At 50.0% G+C, this 19,248-nt stretch overlaps 1 protein-coding gene across 1 annotated transcript in view; it reads right to left on the bottom strand.

The window, feature by feature from the left end:
- The window catches only part of LOC120066515 (trinucleotide repeat-containing gene 6C protein-like), a 72,179-nt gene that overhangs the window by 30,146 nt on the left and 22,785 nt on the right, over positions 1-19,248 (bottom strand). Inside the window, exons 4-5 of the mRNA XM_039017942.1 lie at positions 11,559-11,924; positions 313-3,180 (exon numbers count right to left, since the gene is read on the bottom strand). Coding sequence (XP_038873870.1) covers positions 313-3,180; positions 11,559-11,924 — 3,234 coding nt within the window. The remainder of the gene's footprint in view (positions 1-312; positions 3,181-11,558; positions 11,925-19,248) is intronic.

Here is a 19,248-nt window from a genome sequence, read left to right on the forward strand (position 1 = left end):
TGTGACTCCTCTCTTTGGCTGGAAAAATGGCTGTGTTTCTGTGACTAGGTGCTGCCCTAACATAATCGCATGGTATGCTTTCGTCGTAAAGCCTTTTTGAAATCAGACACTGTGGTGGGATTAACAACAAGTTTATCTTTAAAATGGTTTATAATACTTGTATGTTTGAGGATTTTTAATTATGAGATTTCTGTTGTTTGAATTTGGCGCCATGCACTTTCACTGGCTGTTGTCAAATCGATCCCGTTAACGGGATTTCAGCCGTAAGAAGTTAACAGACATTTCAGACAGTGAATGGGGTCTGTTTCTTACCTGGGTTGGCCATAGACGGTCTGCCCTGGGGTCCTCCGCCCTGGTGCGGGGCAGCGGTGTTGGCGGATCCATTGTTGTTGCCGTGGTGCTGGCTGTGTGGCGGGGGCTGTCCGTGGTGCAGGTGGTGGTGGTTCATGTGGTGGTGATTGTTGTTGCTAGGGGGGACGGAGGAGTGGTTGTTGTGGCTGTTGTTGACGGTCAAGCATCCGCTACTCTTGCTGGTCGGCGGCTGGGTGGGGTTGTTCCCTTGGCTACCGTTACCTCCAGTGGGGTTGTTGCGGTCCCACATATTCACGGTCTTGTTGTAGGCGCTGGGGTCTCCCCAGGTGGACGTGCCGTCATCGATCTCCATCTTGCGGCGGATGGAGGGAGGAGAGGGTTCCTCCCAGCCAGTGGGCTCCATCGCTGGGTCGGGTTTGGCTCCGGAGCTCCCCGGGCCCCAGCCGGGGTTGGAACTCTGCCTTACAGATGCAGGGCCGCCCCAGGACCCCATGCTGCCTCCTCCTGGTCCACCTCCTCCACTATTGCAGTTGGGGCTTTCTTGAGGCTTGGAGCCCCATCCTGGGGAAGGACCGTTGGGGCTTTCCTGGGGCTTAGAGCCCCATCCTGGTGCTGGGCCGTTGGGGCCTTCCTGGGGCTTGGAGCCCCATCCTGGTGCTGGGCCGCTGTGGCTTTCCTGGGGCTTGGAGCCCCATCCTGGTGCTGGGCCGCTGGGGCTTTCCTGGGGCTTGGAGCCCCATCCTGGTGCTGGGCCGCTGGGGCTTTCCTGGGGCTTGGAGCCCCATCCTGGTGCTGGGCCACTGGGGCTTTCCTGGGGCTTGGAGCCCCATCCTGGTGCTGGGCCGCTGGGGCTTTCCTGGGGCTTGGAGCCCCATCCTGGTGCTGGGCCGCTGGGGCTTTCCTGGGGCTTGGAGCCCCATCCTGGTGCTGGGCCGTTGGGGTGCTGGGTCTGGGTCTCCCCCCAGCCACCAACTCCAACAGCAGGGGCAGGCTTCGACCCCCAGCCGCCCCCATTTCCTCCACCCCCTCTGGGGCTGTCCTTCCACCCTCCTCGTCCATTTCCTCCTTCTCCTTCCCACATGTGGCTGGAGGACCCATTCTTCTTCACCTCGGCCGGTTCTCTCCACTCTCCGCCGTTGGATCCATTGCTGCCACTTCCGTGGCCGGAGCCCCAGCCGTGGGAGGAGGACTTGGGCCCCTCTCCACAGCTCTGGGTTTGGTTCTGCTGGGTCTTGGCTGGCCCGTCGTCCCAGGTAGGGGAGGACTTCTCCTCAGGGACACCCCAGGATTGACCTCCACTCTTTGGGCCATTGTTTGTGGTATTGGGGCCTTGGGCCATGGGGTCCCCCCAGCCACTGACGGAACCGTTGGGGGCCTTGTTGACAGGCTGCTCCCCCCAGCCTGAGGGTGGAGGGCCTCCCCAGCCTGAGGGGCCTTCGCTCTTGCCTCCGGAGCCCCCTGAGCCTGGCCTCTGAGATGGTCCCAGGTTGGGGTTGGCTCCCCCGTTCCGGGGATCTGGTGGGGATCCGGAAGAGGGGCTGTTGGAGCCCCTCCATGTGTCCCCTCCACCGCCTCCCCTCATCTCGCTGGTCTTCCTCTCGTTGGCGACACGCTGCTCCTCCATCTCCCAGGAGGTGTGCTGGCGGACGGGCGTCTGGCCCCAGCCTGTGTTGCAGAGCACACGGGGGTCCAGGTCCTGCCGAGGCAGGGAAGGGGGGCCTCCGTCCTCGCTGCCAGTCTGATCCCTGCGATGGATGCGCCCCTCGCTGCCACCGCTCCCGCTACCCTCACTAGCCGGGGCCGGGGTTGGCTGGCCCCAGGAGCTCACCTGCTGGTCCTGGGCTGGGCCATCTGAGGAATCCCAGCCTCCTTTGACCTCTCCTCCACCGCTGGAGTGCTTCCCCCAGTCTCCTCCCCAGCCTCCTTCTCCACTGCCACTCCCGCTGCCAGAGTGGCCCCAGCCGGACATGCCTCCGGAGGGTGCTGAGTCCCAGCCTGAGTTCTTGGAGGAGGAGTCAGCAGATGTCTTGGTGTCTCCGTTGCCCCAGACGGAGCTCCCTGAGTCTCCGTTGAGCTGGGAGGACTCAGTAGGGGACTGGCCTCCCCAGCCGGGCAGACCGTGGATGGGGCTGAGGGGTTGCTTAGTGTGATGGCTGTTTTGTCCGTCAGTGTTAAGGTTGGGGTGTTCCATGCTGCTGAAAGACACATTCTTATTGGAGGACGGGGCATCAGGGCTCATCATGCCTCCCCAGGTGCTGCTGCTGTTGTTCTCGTCCCCTCCCAGGCTACCGTTGGGTGGTAGTGAGGCGGGGTTCGGGCCACCTCCAGCCCCCTCTTGCCCCAGCACGGGCCAGGCCGAGGGGTTGGCGTTGGGGTTCAGGTTCAGGCTAAAGCTGGGCTGGGAGTTCCAGCTGGGTGCTCCTCCACTCCGACCCATGTTGGGCCCAAGGCCGTCGGGTTTGGCTCCCTCAGTGGGGCCCATGGTGATGGGGCCTGGTCCGGAGCCCCAGCCCCTGCTGCCGATGGCTCCAACTCCCTGGCCACCGCTAGGCTGCATCATGCTAGCGACGTTAGCTTTGAGAGAGGAGGGGTAGTGGGCCTGCTGGCTAGTAGCCCCCGCGGCCATGCTCATGTTGCTGCTTGTCTCTGGGTTTGTACAGTCAGCGGCTGTGGCACATTCTGGAGGATTCGCTGGTCGGCTGACGCTGCTGCGACTGATGGAGGGCCAGGCCTCGGTGTCGCTCCCGTCGATGATCACTTGATCCCAGCTACTACTGGTGGTGGTGTTGCTGCGGTCGGTGGCTGGTGGTAAGGCTCCCCAGTGGGGATTCTCATACTGGGCACCAGGACTACTCTGGAAGGGCAGGTCTGGAGGAGAAAAAGAGAGAAAGTTGTATTTATTTAACCAGGAGAAAACATTTGAGAGAGAGACAGAGAAACAGAGAGAACACCAACTCCCTCAGCTCCTGGAAGAAGTCATTGTACTGTATCTCCTTGGTTGGTTAAACTGTTACCATCCGACTTGGCGGCAGTGAGAGGAGAGCAATGGTCACGCTCTCCTGGTCTGTTCTCCAGTCAGATGCCTGCCATAATCAGAATGTACAGCAGACCATGCTCCATATCCTATTAGCTATGGCATATCCATATATTCCTGCTTTGGTGCAGTCAGATGTGGAGTGACTGGGTGAGAGATAGGAGCCCTCCCTCTCCTACTTTCACTCCCACTAGCCCTCCTTCCTTCCTACTCTTCCTCTATGTGAGTGGGTGAAATGGAACACTCCCTCCCACCTGCTCTCTCCCTCTTCCCCCTTCCCTCCCTACTCTCTCCCCCTGAACTGAGAGGCCCATTAGTCTCCATGTTTTCTCCCCTAGCTGTGGCCGTGAAGGGAAGCCCAAGTGGAAAGCTGCTCATTTATTGAAATGAAACCAAGATGGCTCCTCATCTATCACTCCCTATGCTCCAGCAGGTCCCCACAAAGCACTACCAGGTCTGGGCTGCTAGACACAGCTATACTCCGACACTGTGGAGACTGCAGAGTACGCACATTAAAACTCTGCTGTCTTCAATTCTATATTTCTTTCCTTCACACACACACACTGAAAAAACAAAATAAAATAAATCATAAAACAGCATAAAATTGTATAATAATCAGAACACAAAAAAATGCTCCTATTAATATATGTCCTCACACCAAAAGAGGGAGAAAAACAAGATATACACTACCGTTCAAAAGTTTGGGGTCACTTAGAAATGTCCTTGTTTTTGAAAGAAAAGCACATTTTTTGTTCCTCGTCAGTCTATTCTTGTTCTGAGAAATGAAGGCTATTCCATGTGAGAAATTGCCAAGAAACTGAAGATCTTGTACAACGCTGTGTACTACTACCTTCACAGAACAGCACAAACTGGCTCTAACTAGAATAGAAAGAGGAGTGGGAGGCCCCGGTGCACAACTGAGTAAGAGGACAAGTACATTTGTTTCTCAAACTAGACACTCTGACGCCTCACAAGTCCTCAACTGGCAGCTTCATTAAATAGTACCCGCAAAACACCAGTCTCAACGTCAACAGTGAAGAGGCGACTCCGGGATGCCGGCCTTCTAAAGCAGAGCTGCAAAGAAAAAGCTATATCTCAGACTGGCCCATAAAAAGAAAAGATTAAGATGGGCAAAAAAACACAGACACTGGACAGAGGAACAGGGCCTAGAAGGCCAGAATCCTGGAGTCACCTCTTCACTGTTGACGTTGAGACTGGTGAGTGGAATAGCCTTCATGTCTCAGAACAAGAATAGACTGACGAGTTTCAGAAGAAAATTCTTTGTTTCTGGCCATTTTGAGCCTGTAATCGAACCCACAAATGCTGATGCTGCAGATACTCAACTAATCTAAAGGCCAGTTTTATTGCTTCTTTAAATCAGCACAACAGTTTTCAGCCGTGCTAACATAATTGCAAAAAGGGTTTTCTAATGATCAATTAGCCTTTTAAAATGATAAACTTGGATTAGCTAACAACGTGCCATTGAAACACAGGAGTGATGGTTGTATGGTTAAATGTAAATGGTTGCTGATAATTGGCCTCTGTACACCTATGTAGATATTCCATTAAAAATCATTAAAAGTTTCCAGCTACAATAGCCGTTTACAACATTAACAATGTCTACACTGTATTTCTGATCAATTTGATGTTATTTTAAAAATGGACCATTTTTAAAAATTTTCTTTCAAAAACAAGGACATTTCTAAGTGACCCCAAACCTTTGAACGGTAGTGTAAGTCTAGCCCACACTGTGCAACATAGCCTCAGCCTACAGACACACAATACTCTCACTAACACCGATGAGAGAAACCAGTCCCGGTAACAACTAATAATAGGCTCATTTCATGCCATGAGGCTGTAATGAATCAATGAGAGGCAGCTAATCCAATGGCCTTATTAATGCTGCTGGAGAGAGGTGGTATTGATCCACCAACCACCATGCAAAGCCAAACCAACCACTAAACTGGTCTTATCTACAGAGAGGAACTAAGAACACTGCTGTTCCCACTCGCCTTCATTACTTTAGAGCAGGGTCGGGGCCCATTTTAATTTCAATTGAGTAAATTCAGACTACATAGAAATGAGACTGACCTCAATCCTGCTTATGTTATGAAACTGCTCATTGTTGAAGGCTGTATTATAATATATTTGTTTTTGTAATTCACGAATCCAATAAGCTCATCAATTGTCATATCAAAAAGAAAGGTATCCCATTGCTAGCTATATTATCTATGACAAAAGCATTCAATGTCAAAGTTGTCTTAGACATTTAGAAAACGTATAGCCTCCGGCTTTCCTTTGACGCGTCACGGAATTTTTTATTAATATGCGTTTGTGTGAAACAGTCGGGTAGGCCGTATTTGGTCATCACCTCGTTTCAAATAGAGATTCTTACCTTCTATTAGCTCGCTATTGGAGTCCATTGGATTCTATCAGATCGTTCCGTGATTTGCATAATTACCTGGAGTTTATCCATCACAGATAAAGCTATGGTCAACACAATCCTGTCAAATAGTGGGGGGACTAGCTTCCGTTTGAGACGCACTGACTGACAGATATGTGGTTAGGCTTAAGATACTGCGCAACACGCCTCTGAGTCCCTCCAAATGCAATTTTCCCCTCAACATACTTATCTCCTCTTCTCAGACTGCCTTATCACAAAGAGTCGTCACTGTAGGCTATATAGCTCTACGCATGCACACACACAACCTGCAATCAGCTCTACACTTCCTAGAAAGTGTAACCACAGAGGTACCACAAAATTCCCATCTCAAATCCTAACTTCCAACAATGTTGCAAAAGATTTCCCATTAAAAGTTTCTCCTATTACATTTTTGGTGAGCAGGCTGTTCGGTTCCGCCTCTCCCACCCCCCCTCTCAAAACAGCACAAATAGAAAACATCTGGGGCATCTAGGGTCAAGCTGAGCTGCCCGTCCAAGACACATCATCCCACAATGCACAGTGACAGACCAGCATGCATTAGGCTGAGTGATCCTTATGTAAGCACACCATGGATCCTTATGCAAGTACCCTATATGCTCTGTTCAAAAGTAGTGCACTATAAAAAGGGAATCGGGTGCCATTTGGGACAACTTTTCTATGGCTTTGTTCACTTAGGAACACATATCTCCATACCACATTGATCGTAACTCTCCATTGTTACTCACCGGGACTATTTAATACAACTTAAACCCACAACTGAACCACAACCACCATCACTTCCTCATGGCCTTCGAGAAACAAATGCATTAAAGTCAGTACACATAACATCTAATGTCAGTGGCCAGCGCCCACAACAACCAAAGAGGTTTTGCATGATTTGCATATTTTAGGAGTCGTTCCAACAGAGAGCCCTGTGTGGGTGTGGGAGAGTCAGCGTCTTCGGCAGGCTTTTGCTTTGGTAGGTTTGGCACCGTTTCTACACCATTGTTTTGTTGCCGTACGCCTGCCTGCCTTTCAGTCAAATCGGAGAGTTAGCTAACCGCTAACCTAACATAGAAAAGCTCATTGTGGGTGTTGGCGTCAGCAAAAGAATGTCAATCCATATACCTGCAAGGCGGCTAGGTTTTTGTTTATATGTGAGAGGAAGGAGCGAGAGAGAGGACGACAGCACCAGCGGTTCTGACGCACACTAGAGTCGCTCCCCCCCCCTCTCTCTGGGTCTCTTCAAGCCCGCCGAGCAGCAAGGAACGCCATTTTATCAGGCAGACCTGAAACTCAGCCAAGAGCTCAGAGGCTGCTGCCTGCAGCAAGAACGTCTCGCTCTGCCCTCTGCTTTCTCCCTCTCATTTAGTCGCTCCCCCGCTCTCTCTCTCGCACACATTTTCTCTGAAGGGGCATAAAAATAGGTTGCATGATATCTCAATCACATACTACACAGAAAAGCGTGCAGCTCAGCCCTATTTTTTTCCGTCACTGCCTGTCACGGACAACTCTACGAGCAAAACAAAATATAAACCCTGGAGTAGAGAGAGAGAGAGAAAAAGAGAAGAGAGCTGACGGCAGCTGTAAAGAAGGGGGTCAGGGGTTGAGCGGAAAAATACCTGAAGAGAGGTGGTGCTGCTGCAACACCATGCTGTGAGGCGCTACGCAGAGCGGGGAGACGCGGCAGCCATCGCCATCCTCCTCCATTCAATATGTCTGCTACTGCTCGCTGCAAAGCGTCGCAACTGCTTACTTGACATGATGCCAAGAAATTGAGGCTGGCTGCGTAGTGTGTACGTGTGAGTCACTGTGTGTTTGTGTGTGTGTGTGTGGGTGTCACGTCTCTTAGGTCTACTCAACCTTGCCCACTCTTTTCCTTACAACTCTGTACGACCTTATTTCTGGTAGGCATTCCAATAGATTAGTGAGAAGTCTTCCTGCTTTGGGGAAAAAGGTGTGTGTGAGAGAGAGAAACGGGGGGACAATACCAAAACAAGGAAAAAAGGGGACAGTTCTATTCCATCTCTGTTTGCGTTCAACCGTCAGTAAGTCTAGCTGCTTCCATTCTGGTCCCAATTAGGAGGGCATTGGGTACGATTGTGCACGCTGAATGAATAGCGGCGTCAGAAATAAAAACAAAAGGGCTTCTATTCTTTGGTTCTGCTGCGGCTCCCTGGCACCAAAGATGCAGTGCTGTGAGAGCACGCACACACAACATCTATCTGCATCAACGAAAACACTTCACATACCAGCTCAGCTTCCTATCATAGAGCACTAGTCCACTACTCAGAATAAGACAAGGCGACAGTGCTGCTAGTAGCCCTGCCAGGGAAACAACTACCAGGAGATCAAGCTGCTGCTGATAAATGAGGATGCTGCTAGCAGGCAGCTCACATGGGGAACATGGGCAGGTAGCCAGAAGTTAGACACCGCCTTTCTCTCCCTATGAAAGCCAGGGTGACAGGGAGAGGGGGAATGGGGGAGGGGTTGACAGTGGCAAAGGAAGAGAGAGAGAGCGGAGAGAGAGTATGTATGAAGAGAAAGAAAGACACGGTGCACCAAAAAGGATAAAGTGCCTGAAGCCAACATCATGAGCAATAGCGTAGCCTTGGAGCTAGCTGTGAAATGCAGCAGAGAGCCATACGAACGGGGCCGAACCGGACGCCATTATTCTCCCATTCATTCAACACCGCCAATCCACCACATTATCTCCAGCCAAACCGCACGGTGACGCACCACAAGCAGTAAACGCACCATTTAATCCCCTTTGTCCTCAAAATAGACCCTCTTTCCCCTTTCAGGAACTTCTGAGTTCCGGTCTCTGGGATCAAAAGATTCTGGTTAGTTTTCCAGAAATGGAGAGACAGAGAGAGAAAGGGAGTGAGAGTGGGCACAGGAGGGTTTAAAACCGGAGAGGTAGTTTCCTCTTGGTTCCCTGGCAGAGTCTGGGCTAATGAGGCCACTAGGGGCTAGAGGGGAGAGCGAGCGAGAGAAAGGGGAGAGCGAGCGCGAGAGAGAGGGGAGAGGGCTGGCATTCTCTCTAGCCTAGTCTGGCTCGAGAACGGCATGTGCTTTAGCCAACTCCATTGACTAGTGCAGTCATTGTCATGCATATACCTCTGAACATTGTTTACTTACGTGGCCCTGACAACGATGATCAAAGGAATCGCCTTACAGCTAAAGCACATCAGGCAGTGATCACTGATGGGAATACCTGGCTGAACAGTCATCAATGGGACGTGTTATGGATTGGTCTTTATCCGCAGACAAAACAATAGCGTCTGGAAGTGGAATCAAAAGAACAAATATGCCACCTCACCCAGGCGTTTGAAGACAAAGCCAAGGGGCCAAATGAGAAGGGCGGCAGGGCCAATGCGTGTTAACAACATCTAGCCAACAGTATGCCTTCTGCCACACATGCTATGTCACCCGGGGGCTTAGGAGACAGAGCCATGAATGAACCAGCTGTTGTAGACCACTGAGTGCGTTTCCCACAGCATGGCTTGCATCTCAGACCCCCACTGTAGCACCTGCTATGCTACTAGACGAAGGGTTGTAATGCCATCAGCTGTTGTATTGGAGAGAGTGGGGAGGGGGGGTTGAGATTGTGTCTCAAGACATTGGGGTGTGGAGGTTGGGTTGTGTCTAATGAGGACCACAATGGAAATAGGCCCACAATGGAAATAGGCCTACGACTTACGTGTTTGTGTCCATTTAGATTTTTAATGCATTGCTGTTCTCGCACTCGAGTCATGTGCATTTTAAAATGGTCAGACAAAATGTATTCATTATTGAATTGTTTGATTGTGTTGTGACCATCCAGGCCTACAGTGTGTATAGCCAGCTGAGCCTGTGGGCAGACAGATGTGAGAGGATGTATCTGGATCAAGGCAGTAACTGGCCACAGCAGGCATCTGGGGCTGGAAGCGCCTGTGTCGTCTGTGTACCCTCTGAAACATGATGACTACACCAGCAGGGAGGTCAAAGATAAGCTGACCCCAAAGACAGAGCTCATCTACATACACAGTCTCTCACATTCAGCCTGGGGACAAATTAGATTGGCCCATGTTTGCATGAATTTTGTACCATGCTGGCAGGAAAAACGATGTTTTCCTCCTAAAATTGAGAGAACGCAGCTAGATACCAAATCAAATGCATACTTCTCAATACTGCATCCATCCAAAATCTGTATTCCTCACTGTCAGTGCCAAGACTAATGCTGTATCTCTTTCCATAATTGGCAGTGGAGTACAGCAGTAGAAAAATAAGCTATTCATGGTATGACAAGGCAGACAGCCAGAGGGAAGAACAGTTGATCAGAAACCCCAGGGACTTAAAGCCTTCCCCAGCATGGGCCTCTCCTGCCTGGGGCCGTGTTGTGCAGAGGGCCCCTGGGAGAGTTGTCCAGCCAGTCAGTTAAAAAAACGTTGGATATCAGACCATCAGTGTGTGTGCTTGAGTGCGTATACACACACTGTGTGTGTGGCGACATGTGTCTGCAATGCCCTGTGCTGCCCAGGGTTCTGCAGAGAAATTCTGTTTACAGTGAAGCTGCAGGCAGCCCCCTCAGAGTAAACATGTCAGTCAGTAATGGAAGACAGCACCACCGAGGAGGAGAGAGATTGGAGTAAAATAAAAATGTGAACAGACACCGGAGCAAGCTCTTCCTCCGTCTCGTCCTCTAAGTGTCGTACAACAATTCACGGTGTGCTCATCTGTGTATGTTCTGCATTTAAAGACAACAGATACTAGAGGTGTTGGTTGAAATACCTTCCATTGGGATGTGAAGACTGGTGGTCAGAGAAAAGCTGCAGGGTCGAGGCTTAAAAAGGAAGACGGTAGGCTAACATAGTGGTTCACCAGATAGCTTGCAGAGACAGCACGACTCCACTCCCTCACTGGAGGAAAAACAATGCTGAGAGAGATCTACTCAAGGCTCATATTGTTTGTCCACTCAACTCTTTCTTTTGCTCGAAATTAAAGCCCACTGCCAGAGTGGGTCTCTTGGCCTGACATGTTTCTCTACGCGGTCCACAGATCCAGTCACTGTTGAGTTAATTAAAAAAGGTGACCGCAGGCGGTACAGGTCCTGAGTGCTCTCCAGTCTCCACAGCACGTACACTCAGCGGCTAAACACCATCACGGCCATATTTCAATAGCGTCAAGCTAAAGCCTATCTGCAGTGCACAGAGCCCCTGTAGAAACACAGTTGAACCAATGGGTCAGAGTGGAGGAGAATCTGAGAGTAACACACCATCATCAATTCCCTAATGTCAGTGGACTAGTACGGAGCGAGAACAGGGGTAGTATCACCTGCCCTGAGTAACACCAAGGTTTCGGACTGACCCACAGATGGACCCATCATACGAATTTGCGATTCGCCCCATTCTTCCTCAACCTGTTGCAGGGCTCTAACACTGCGACAATTTTACTCGCATATCTGCCTTAAATATTTTGCTGTCAACCTGGAATTTGAATTCTAGCGCACCTAGGGATTTTTGGGATTATAGCTTTAATATCTCAAATACTATTCATTGCGCTCCTAAATGTATTTGTGTGCTACTACAATTTTTCAAGTTAAGCGCACACGTGTGCCTTGTAAAGGTCAACGTAGAGCCCCGTGTTGAACAGCCTCATCCATCTACCATGATGACCTGTGACACTTCATTTCATGGGACCAATTTAGTAACATCAGCTTCTCTATCAAGTTACACGGAGAAACGGGCCACATTCCTACTGAGGAAACAGATCTAGCCAAGGGTAAGATGCAATAAGCAGGGAACTGACCTGTGTGGCGCTTGCCTGCGGAGGAGGAAGAAGCGGGGGCACCGGGGATGAGCGGGTCAGAGGCAGGGGTCACGGTGAGGCTACTCAGGGCTCCGGCTGGCAGTGGCTGACCCCTCTTCAGTAGCTGCTTGTGCTCCTGCTGGCGGAAACGCGGGGGCACCTCACGGGGCGGGTAGCGGGGGCCTGAGGACGACGACGGCGGAGGTGGGGTCAGCTGCTGTGGTGTTTGCTGGGTGCTAGGGGGGGCGCGCTTCCCATTGGTTCTGACTGAAGAGGAGTAGGAGGGGGGATGTGAGGCCTGGGGCAGGGTCACACTGGTGGTGGGGTGGTGGAGGGGACCGGGGCTGGGCTTAGCTGGCTCTGGCACTGGAGGAGGACGCAAACACAACACAGGAAGCAAGGTATTAGCTAATGCTGCACAGCACACATCACTAATCCACTGTACTTTACAAGACAACATTGTTGGTTGTAGCACCCAGAGCACCCTCTGCACATGAGCTGTGCACTCCTGAATGTGTTATCATTTCCCTGATCCGAGTATGACATGAACACACTGATCATTTGAACTGATGTTCATAGGTGGATTTGAACTGATGTTCATAGGTTGAAACATCAAGCGACCTCTAACCCTAGAGCAACCAGGCATGGTTTTATTCTAAAAAACGTTATACCCCAAATATCTGACACCCGTATAACATGGATTGAAAACATATCCCTTAAGGAGAAATCAAGCGAAACGTGGTTAGTAATAACATGTACTAACCTTCCTTATGAGCCGACCTGTGCTTGAACACCACCGACAGACAGCCCAGACAACATGAAAGGGCAGGTTCTTACACATACACACTCACCTCTGCCTGACCCTGTGCATTCCTCTGTCTTAGTTCCCCAGAGAGAACAGCCCTCTAATCAAGCCTTGCCCAGACTGAGTGGTATTAGTAGTCGGTACTAGCAGGACCTACTGTGTCAGCCTACTGTGGCTAAAGGAGCTTAGCTGAGCCCTCTGGGTGAGCAGGAGGCTGAGGCTGGACAGGCTAAGAGCTGCCCGCGAGGGCTGGAGGGGAAACGGCACAGAGGCTTACGGAAGTGTGTGTGTGGGTGTGTGTGTGTCCGCACCAAGGCTTATGTAGCACAAGTGTGTGGGTGCGGATTACGCAACTGCATTGGAAAGAGGTTAACACCCTGCATATGTGTGCTCACTGTCCATGCTGAATAGAAGAGCATGGCAGCCATATTGTCTCTCAATACTTTATGACCTTCATGAGCTGCTACCTCAGTTTGGTGAATGTGAACACTGTTTGTTGTGGTTCTATACTCCCTAGGTGGCTACAGAGGAGAATTCATAGGCTGCTTTTAAAAACAACAGGCTGGCAGCTATGCCTCAGGGGGGGAAAAAGAAGAGAGAGAGAGAAGACGGGAGAGAGCGAAGGGATTGGCACAGGAGAGATGCAGATACGCAACCAGGCAACAGATCTCTCACTCTTCTGGGAACACAGGAGCCACTGTCAGGACTCTGTCACGACACACATGAACACATATAAATGCACACAATGACATTTGAGGTCATATCATTCTGACCAATTAGGACAACTGCAGCTTTTGTCATTTTTTCATGTTTACCAAGTTGTGGCTCCAGAGAAAATCGAGCAAGAAGCTAACAGGGTGTGACTGTGTAGAATCCCACACGTGAACAGTTGAGGCCTGATGTGGCTGACTAGCTGTCCTGTGCTGCAGCAGCGGGGGTTAAAGCAAACACTGCAGGCAGGCCCACGTATTCCCTCTGCCTGCCAAAGGCCTGTCCCACTGCCAACACCGTTTCTATAAACAGAGCACCCTCTGCACATGAGCTGTGCACCCCTGTGCCTCTGACACACACACTCAATATACTTTCAAATATGCGCATACACAACTAGGTTCTCTCGCTCATAAACTGCATACTGCCTGCTGATCTACCTCCATCTCTGGTCAGAGCTGGCCCCTCCAGCAGCAGGAGCTAGCTAGCTGGTTGGGCGCTGTACCAGGCAGCTGGTGACGCACATATCTGATTAAATTCAGCCTCAGCCCGCCTGACGCAGTCACAGCCAATCAGCAGGCAGGGTGCTGTGTTCTCACCACGCACCCCCCTCGGCTCTCTCCCTCTCCTTCGTCCTGCGCCTCTCTCTCCTTCCTCGCTCTTGCCTTTTACAATGTCCACCCTCTCCTGTTTCGTTTCACCCTTCGCTCAGCCATTCCATTCTCTCCCTTCAACCTGTCCCTCGCCCTCCCTTTTATTCTCTGGTGCTCCCTCCCCCTCGTTCATCCAATTCAGTCTCTCTCATTGTTCACCGCTGCTCTGAATCCATTAGAGGAAGCAGATGGACTGCTGGGCTGTTACTGGGCCGGCAGCCTCTCACACACACCCTATGAATCACAGCTTCTATGACGTAGGGGGAGGGTGTGCGGGTGTACATTGTGAGTGTGGATATCCCTTATTATGTGAGTGTATCCGAGGGGGGTTGGTTGGGTGTGTTTCCAGTCTATTCTCCAGTAGCCTCTGTTTAGGACAACACTGGTGCTTTTACAACACAATTAAATAGCTATTAAAGCACTATGTTGTGCGTGTAAATGATCACAGTTTATCTGGTCTATGATGGGAAATTGCTGTTATTCCAGCCAGCTGGGTATTGTGTATCCATCTTTGGAATAATCTGCATTTAATAACTCAGTGAAAAAGAGTGTACTCAGGAGAGAGTAGCTGTGTGTGTGTGTGCACACGAGCGTGTGTGTGTGAGCATGAATGGCAGCTACGATACGACGTCTCTCGGCTCTAAATAAAAGAGATCTAGCAAGACATTACTCCTTTTCTTTGAGGGAAGAGTTTGTTTTTAATCCATAACGGACACTAAAGCGCTTCGCGGGAGATTTCCGAAGCGAGGGGAAACCAAATCCCTTCACCAGGATGAGAGAAAGCGATATCAAAATGATGTCTAGTCAAGTTCTCTAGCGCCATCATTTGTGAGAGAGAACTTTTTTTATATATATATGGGAGATTCACCTGTATGTCTGATGGGAGAGATAGCAGGTGATACGTGTGACATTGTCCTACACCAAAGACTTAGAGGGGAGATTGAGAGATCGTAGGAACACCCAGAGCAAGAGGCAAAGTAAAGGGAGAGAATGAAAGATGGAATGAATGGAGAATGAGAGAGTCAGAGAATGGTATAGAGAATTCGAGAGAGAGCGCAAATATGAGTGTGAGAACGAGAGAGAATGAAAGAGAAGGAGCGCAAACAAACTGCAATACTAGACCCTTTCGGGTCGCTAAAGCCTTAAAAACACTATTTGATGTTCAAAGGAGAGTCAATTAAATAAACCATTATAACGAGACACACACTGTAAATTCCATTAAACCCTCAATGGAGAAGCACTCCTAACCAAACTTGTAATTTTGGCCTCCTGTCCTCCACTCAATGGTTAACTAAGCCGAAAGAGAAGAAAAAGCTTGAGCGAAAAGGATGATGGTCAAGAGGGCAGGCCCTGGTGCATAAGGAGCCATTGGCTCGGTTGTGGAGTATGTGCCTGGCTTTGAAGGGTTCTGGGAATCATCCATGTCAGAGGTTAGCTACGTGCTGCCATTGTGTGATGAGGACGCATTTTAATATGTGACCGTGTTTATAGTGGGGGAGGGCTGTGTGTAGAACACATAAGTGGACTACAGAAGAGGTTTATCTGCATCCTGTATGTTGTTACATACATGACTCTCATTGGAAATCAAATGTTAATGTGACTCCATGAAAATACATATTTTTCATATCCAAGAAACACATTGGGAAAGAAGTGATGTAGCGGAGATTTAACTAAACCATTTGACCGATGAGGTGTATTTGTGTTTAGTGGCCTTGTTTAAGTGGATACAGGGTAGTTGAGAGGACTGACAGTACTAAAGGTTAAGAGGGGCTATAGACTTTAGTGGTACTGAAAGATCAGTAGCTTTGATGGTTGATGGTTGATTGTTAAGATGCACCCAGACAGTCTCTTGTGAGTGCGTGCCATGGGTTCCATCTGTCAGTAGTAAATCCTGTAGCAGGTCAGAGAACCCCACACACACATAGAGACTAAAAGGCACAGCTTTCCACCCTTCACCCTTCCCTGGGTACTAGGCCGTCGCCATGGAGATGAGCAACTGTTTCCCTGCCTAATGCACCTCTGCTCTGCGGGCCTCCTGTGACCCACCACCCCACCCTGAGCCCCGACACACACACTAATGAGCAGAGGGCTCATCTCAGCAGTGTCGACCCATTCTCTCCACACTTTCTACGTGCTTTAGGAGTCTGGTTGATCCATAGAGACGATTCATAGAGACGGCTTGTTAGAATTCACTGCAGTTAACTATGGGTAGATAACACTAAGCCAAAATCCCACACTTAGATACGATTCAGTCAGTCTTCCCTTATCCATACAGTGTATCCAAAGGAGATTGTTGCCCAAAGACTGATCTAAGGTCAGAGGTGTGTTTTCTTCGCGCTACGGTGAGGAGAAGGTAAGCTGATCCTAGAACTGTGCACAAGGACAGCTTCTATCAACGTGCCTTAGGAGTCATGTGTATACCACTGAGCCAATGTTTCCCACGTAGATATGATTCGTCAGCATATCCTCGCCAACACACAAAAATGGCATAGTGGTGTTGGTGGTTTGGACATGAAAAGGCAGAATGTGACCTGAAGCAGAAGACAGGAGGGCAGCCTCTTCCAGACAGTCCTGCTCAGCAACACATACCGTCTCCCCCATACAAAGCCTCATCGTTAAATGCCATTAATATCAGCACATACGCTTTTCTATTAATCTGCCTTTAAATGTGACTTGAGCCCTCTCAGCTATGATATAATGGAGGGTATATTGAATTGCCTCTTGTCTGCAGCATGTGAGTGATAATCCAACATGAATACATGCAGAAAATCCCCCCCCCCCCGCCTTCTGTCCCCTCCCTTTCGCTTCATCCCCCTCTCTACCCCTAAATCAACCCCCTCTACTTGACATGCAAGCAAAGAGACAAAGCAATTATCCTTCGCATCCATAAATCCACAGGACATAAACCAGGATCCATTCACTCACTATTCATTTACAGAGTATTTATTAATGTTGCAGTTTGACACAGAAAGGCGACGGCGCCCCTCCCCCACGGGAAAGTCAATTATCCCCCAATTAGATTGCGATTCAAGAAATCCAACTAAAAAGTGTTGACAATTAATTGAATGTGAAATCGCAAATTAATCCAATATGCATATTACGATGTGATGTCGTCCGGTTTCCCGGGTGGAAATAATGCAGTTCTCCTGTCGCCGCGGTGACACCTTGTAAATATGTCATTCGCTGTGGCAATTGTTGGGTTGCCATGGTAGCAGGGCGGGGGGGTCTCCTGGGAAGGGGAGAAAACAGCATGGGTGAAGGTGTCCGCATGCTTCCCAACCGAAAACAGTTCGGTAGAGTACGTGCATATAATGACGACATTGTGACGTTTTTTAATTTTTTTTTTAATTTAATTTAAATTTTATCCCATTTTCTCCCCAATTTTCGTGGTATCCAATCGCTAGTAATTACTATCTTGTCTCATCGCTACAACTCCCGTACGGGCTCGGGAGAGACGAAGGTTGAAAGCCATGCGTCCTCCGAAGCACAACCCAACCAAGCCGCACTGCTTCTTAACACAGCGCACCTCCAACCCGGAAGCCAGCCGCACCAATGTGTCGGAGAAAACACCGTGTACCTGGCCCCCTTGGTTAGCGCGCACTGCGCCCGGCCCGCCACAGGAGTCGCTGGAGCGTGATGAGACAAGGATATCCCTACCGGCCAAACCCTCCCTAACCCGGACGACGCTATGCCAATTGTGCGTCGCCCCACGGACCTCCCGGTCGCGGCCGGCTGCGACAGAGCCTGGGCGCGAACCCAGAGACTCTGGTGGCGCAGTTAGCACTGCGATGCAGTGCCCTAGACCACTGCGCCACCCGGGAGGCCGACATTGTGACGTTTTTGTTCATTTTTTTTTGTTGGTACGTTTATCTGGCGCTGTTCGGGCACAGAATTTCTCTCGAATCAAGCCGAAGTCAGTAGCCTAAGTCTACGCCCTTTCGTCGGTGATTGGTCAACAGTAGTGATTCTTCAATAAAATACTTGTCATTCAACAAGAGACAACTCCTTTTCATGCATTTCTCATTGAGAAATACTACACCAAACATCTTACTTAGATGTAAAATTGCATAACTAAGAGCTCTTGGATTAATTCGGACTATTTTAAGATGGTGTATACTGGCTATGGCGTCTCAAATGGACAAACCGCACTATAGCCGCTTTTTTCATCAAAGGACTTTTAAGGGAGTATGCAAGTACACTCATTCGGGTCGCCTAGCCAGCCGAACTGAAGCATGCCGAAGATTGACACGCATTACAGTTTGTTCTATAACACTTGAAAAAGGCAGGCGCTGTTTTTCTGATTACACCAGGCCAGGGCTGGGTAGAGAATGCGTCCGGCATACCCGGGTATTACTGATGGCTTTCGCTCACGAAAACTCGGAAGCCGCCACCTGTTTCCATTAATTGCGTCACTCTGAGCAGGGGGGGTATGGTGCATTATGTGTATGCGCGCAGCAAGATGGGGTTTGATTGTGGGGAATAATCAGCGTTCCCCTGCCCTCCATACTAATAGAGGGCTGAGGCGCTCTCATTCTACCCCAACAGGGACTGCCTGGGTGGGGGAGGCTGGTGGCTGGTCCCCCGTCTCACTGGAGCTCCATGGCTCATGGGGGGCACAGGAGTTAATTCCACAGCGCCAGCGCCTTATCTAATTTTCATACATATGAACGTACCAGGCAAGACCGATTACCGCAAACAAATTTGAAACGTGAGCGGAAGGGAGGAGAAGGAAGCGGGAGAGGTGATTGGAGAAGGGATGAGGCAGCGGGGTTGTGGGTGTACAAACGTGTGTTAGAGAGTGATGAGAGATCATTGATATGGACGAAGAGACATCACAGCTGCATACTGATTTGCCCACACACACCTTATTAGTGACATGGATGCTAACTGAAGTAAAACAGTCCTATGCTACTTAGAGGACTCTGTAGCAAATTGAGCGGAGAACATTTTCTCTCTTGCTTACTTTAAAAGTAGGCTATACTGTGTCCATTTAGTTGTTTCAGCTCTACAAGTTCCTTTTTGGTCCTATTCTCTGTAGGCTGACACTTGAATGCACTCATCCCACTTTCTTTCCGACTCACTTCCTTTCCCTCTCAGTTTGTACACTCCTCTGTCATCTGACTTCAAACTAACCTTCTCAGTCTGCTGTTAGACGCCCTAAGTCACCCCTCGGCTTAAAATGGTTCCTTCTCGCTTGGTGACTCCCCAACAGACGGAGCAGAGTCTCCCCCCAGAGATAATGAGACAGACCTTAACGAGGTCAGAGGTCAAGAAAGTGCCATTGACCTCTACACAATGCAAACGGACGTCGGGCCAAACCCCAATGCCTATTGGCGAGGGCTGTTAGCTGTTGGGGTGTGTTGGGGCCAATCCCCGGTAACACAAACAGGACACACACACACACCTTTTAGAGGGCGAGGTGCTGACCAGCGCAACCTGAACAGATGCTCTAATGGGCTTTAGAGTGAACCAAAGCCCTGGCCCCATCTGTCTAATGCCTGCCTGCAGGGCTTTAACACCTACA

The sequence above is a fragment of the Salvelinus namaycush genome, chromosome 2 (genome assembly GCF_016432855.1).
Source record: "Salvelinus namaycush isolate Seneca chromosome 2, SaNama_1.0, whole genome shotgun sequence".
Lineage (NCBI taxonomy): Eukaryota > Metazoa > Chordata > Actinopteri > Salmoniformes > Salmonidae > Salvelinus > Salvelinus namaycush.